The following is a 4,100-nucleotide window of genomic DNA, read 5'->3' on the forward strand; positions in this document are numbered from 1 at the left end:
TCATAACATCATAACACATAAGCAATACTCCCACAAACATCTACATTCGCTGGTGAATGCTTGATTCTGGATCTCTGCAAGCCACGTTGATGCGCACACAGCCACGTCTATTAAATATGGGGGGAGGTGCATCCCTTATGGCCTCCAACTCCATAATGGATTTAGTGAGATGTCCCAAGGCAGTGTGGATTTCGATAAGTTGCATGTTGATCTGAAAAACATGTTGTGTAAGTTCTGCAATCTTCTGTTCTTGGAGAGCAAAACGGTACTCGAGCTGATGAGTTTCCCATGGATTGTAGTTTCTACCACGAGTTCTTTCGTTTCTTCGAACCATGATACCCTGCACAGTTATGAAGAGAAGTTAGATATGTGGGAATCATTGTTTGAAGCACTGTATTCATAGAGGAATGAAACTAGGGGTTAAGGTACCAAAGAGTCACGTCTTGATTAGAGGAGTGGCCTCTTCAAGATGTTGAAAGGAGTAGTTTTTTTTTTTTTTTTGAATTATTTTTTAAGAAACGAAAGGACTGCAGATACAGTGGTACATGGAATGTGAAAAGAGGTTTTTCCTCGGCCTTAGTGTACTGATTTTGTTGCTCAACGTTCGACTTGATTTTAGCATACTTGACATGATTTTAGCCAGCTCAGTCCCCAGAACAGGAGGGTGAAGCTGATTGTGGGATTTTACAATCTAACACATGCATAACTATGGGTCAGAGTGGTGGCATGTGGATTCAAAACTCTTTCTTGAAATAATTTTACTCTTGAATCGGAAATTCCAAACAACACTATCTAATAGTTCTACTTTTTTCATGAATATTTAATTGCAAATTAGTACACTCCCGTTCATAAAAAAGGTACCCTCTGATAAGTAAACAGGTATATTTACCGAGTTAGTGAGGTCAAGATGGTCTACTTCTTTTGCTCAACGTTTCATATGATATTAGCAGACTTGACATATAAAATCGGTTTTACCTATGAAATGAGATGTTGGTAGGTTCTTCAAACTTGACATATCGTTGCACGAAACGACTAGTCATAAACAGAAACTGAATTGAAATTCAACCCTAATTCCTTCAAAACCACAATCGATAAAGGGGACTGGCTGATAGAATATTAATTAATCACTACCACAAAATGATTTCCAGAAATTGTGACCGAAACATAACCGATGTTGAACAAACATAACCAAAACATAAATTGTTACAAACTGATCAACACTAAATCAAGGATCACGCCGACTCCTCTTCTCTCCCTAGATTACTTTTGGGCTGCCTTGTTGATTCGGTCTTCAATATTACGCTTAATTGCATTGACAGATGAAGTTAACATGTGAATCTGAGCTAGGACATCTTCAAGGGCAGCAACGGCGTCCATCATTGTCATGAGGCGTGAGGGTGGGGGGCTAAGAGGGCGGTGTACATATCCAGGTATCCCTTCATAAGTCCGCCGTCCGAATGAATCAAGTGATTCTGATGGTTTTTCATGAGAAGGCGAGGAAGATGACGAGTCCTTGCATACATAAATTCATAAATCAATTCAGAAATATATTCAGACACCATTTCAGGACATATAAACAGATTTGCAGACTTATACATACCGAAATAGCTTTCCCTTTGCCTTTATGGGATGGTGTGGGGGAGAGCGTAGCCCTCTTAGATGATGTGCCTCTCTCAGAATACGAACGAGAAGGCGAGGAAGATGCTGAGACCTTGCATACATAAATTCATAAATCAATTGAGAAATCTATTCAGACACCATTTCAGGACAGATAAAAATAGATTTCCAAACTTATACATACCGGAATAGCTTTGCCTTTGCCTTTGCCTTTATGGGATGGTGTGGGAGAGAGCCTAGCCCTCTTAGATGATGTGCCTCTCTCAGAATACGAACGAGAAGGTGAGGAAGATGACGAGTCCTTGCATACATAAATTCATAATCAATTGACATTCCAATTTAGCAACAAATTAAGAAAGCAATAAACAAAGGAAGAAAATAGAGCAACCAGTATATACCACAAGAACGGGTGTAATGCACCGAACTACAGTTGAAGATGAAGACCTTGAAGGTGAAGCACCATGAGGGTAACGAGGAATACCGGTCATGCGAGTGGTCCGCTTTTGCCGGGCCATGGCTTCTGAAACGTTCGTTCAAAATTTGGAGTTCAGAGAGAAGAGAACATGAGTTGCAGTGAATTTTACGTAGGTGCGATTTATACTGCTTGTTTAGGGTTAGGGTTATGTGTTGCGTGCGTCTAAAACCCTTTCAGTTTCAATACAAAATTCGAGATGAATACGGAAAGTCCTGCTAAATGAAAATGAAAGGGAGAATGAAAACTCTAATTTTTAGGCACTAAATGCCCGCCTATCCAAGCCCAAATTTCAAATTTCAAACGCGTGAAGGAAGATTTTGGAAAAAAGAAATTTCGAAAATCACGCCTACTACACAAATAGAGAGACAAGTGTACTCTTCTATCGAAGTCAAGGGTAACAATTTCCGGTTTTGACTGTGCTTATACTTACTTTATCTTGCACACAAACCCTAACCCCTAACCTCTAAACCCTAAACCCTAAACCGTAAACCGACATTGGTAGCGAATATGTACAAAGTGTTCCAGATATTATATAGAGACTAAATCAAACATTACAAACGACATCTGAAACCGTACATACTTTAAGGTGACATTAGCTCTAACATTATAAACATCAAATGCTATATACACGATAGGTGACGTTAGCTAGATCATCATAAGCACTATATACATGAAACTCAAGAACTAAAGTCAAGCATTGTACTAGTAAATGAATGTTATATTCTCCATCGATCACAACATATATAAGCATAATGAAGATATAATTGTGATCGAAGTGGAAATCCCGATACAAGTAGGAGTTTACAATATATAAGCGTGTTCGATCATATATACTTTAAAGGTCACACTACCTAGAAGATTATAAACCTAAAACCCTATATACGGGATAGGTGACATTAGCTCCATCATCGATCATAAGCACTATATACATTAAACTCAAGCCCTAAAATGAAGCATTTATTTAAGAAAATAATTTCCATACACATTAGCTCCAAAAGTACAGACAAATAATAAGTCATGGGGAAATAAATGGAAGTAAATTACAGTCTGATCTGACAAACCTCATGTTACTGATGAAACCTCTACTTACAAGTCAACAAAACCTCTAGTAATTCAAATCTCAGTCTAGATCAAGGAAATACGCTGATGTATGCGGCAGTAAGACTCAAAGATAAGGGATAAATAGACGAGCATTTTCAAGGAATTCATCCCTCAATGGTACAGTAGAGAAATTGCCTTCTTCAACTCGCCTTCCAAGGAAGGGATCATTCAATATCACATAAACACATGCAATAATTAACATAAACACATGTCAAAAACTCCTGAATCAGGGGCGAACTGAAATTCTTGGAATCAATAATTTCCTTGAGGCGGTTAATTAAGCTCCTCAAGAGCAATATCCCAGTTTTGCATCAGTATCTCAGCTGCCAGCTTTCCCCACAAAGCACTGAGACTCCTCTCGCTGTTGGTGCATAAAGCCCTGTACTGAAACAGATAATCAATAGCACCAGATTAGTTACCGCACTCAAACTGAAATTTGGCATACTGATACAATGCGGGGTTAGGTTGTGCTCTGCCATCTCTCTCTCTCTCTCTGAACATATATGATTTTGCGGCATATATAAGAGTAGTGAACATATAAAATGAATTTTATATGGGGGTCCATCACATATATAAGTGTAGTGAACATATAATAAATCATGGGGTGGAAATCCCATAACAAGTAGGAGATTAATTACAATGTGCTTCTCGACACTAAAAAGCTAAAATGACATTTATATGGTCCATCAGGTATACAAGCATAGTGAGGCTTCATCATCATAAACCCTACACCCATTGTACACTACAGGTGACTAGAGAGATCGATCATCATAAATAACCCTATATAAATGCAAGGTTACCAGTGCTTTATCCATCATCACAAACCCTAATCCCAAATAGGAATAATTTCCTTATTGGTCTACTGGAATGAATTTTGCATTAAATTCCGTGTGCTTTTATTAACATA

At 38.3% G+C, this 4,100-nt stretch overlaps 1 protein-coding gene across 1 annotated transcript in view; it reads right to left on the reverse strand.

Moving 5' to 3' along the window:
• Positions 1-3,466: 3,466 nt before the first annotated feature.
• The window catches only part of LOC101298774 (protein FAR1-RELATED SEQUENCE 5-like), a 3,348-nt gene continuing 2,714 nt past the window's right edge, over positions 3,467-4,100 (reverse strand). Inside the window, exon 4 of the mRNA XM_004293066.1 lies at positions 3,467-3,577. Coding sequence (XP_004293114.1) covers positions 3,467-3,577 — 111 coding nt within the window. The remainder of the gene's footprint in view (positions 3,578-4,100) is intronic.

The sequence above is a fragment of the Fragaria vesca genome, linkage group LG2 (genome assembly GCF_000184155.1).
Source record: "Fragaria vesca subsp. vesca linkage group LG2, FraVesHawaii_1.0, whole genome shotgun sequence".
In the NCBI taxonomy this organism is placed as follows: domain Eukaryota; kingdom Viridiplantae; phylum Streptophyta; class Magnoliopsida; order Rosales; family Rosaceae; genus Fragaria; species Fragaria vesca.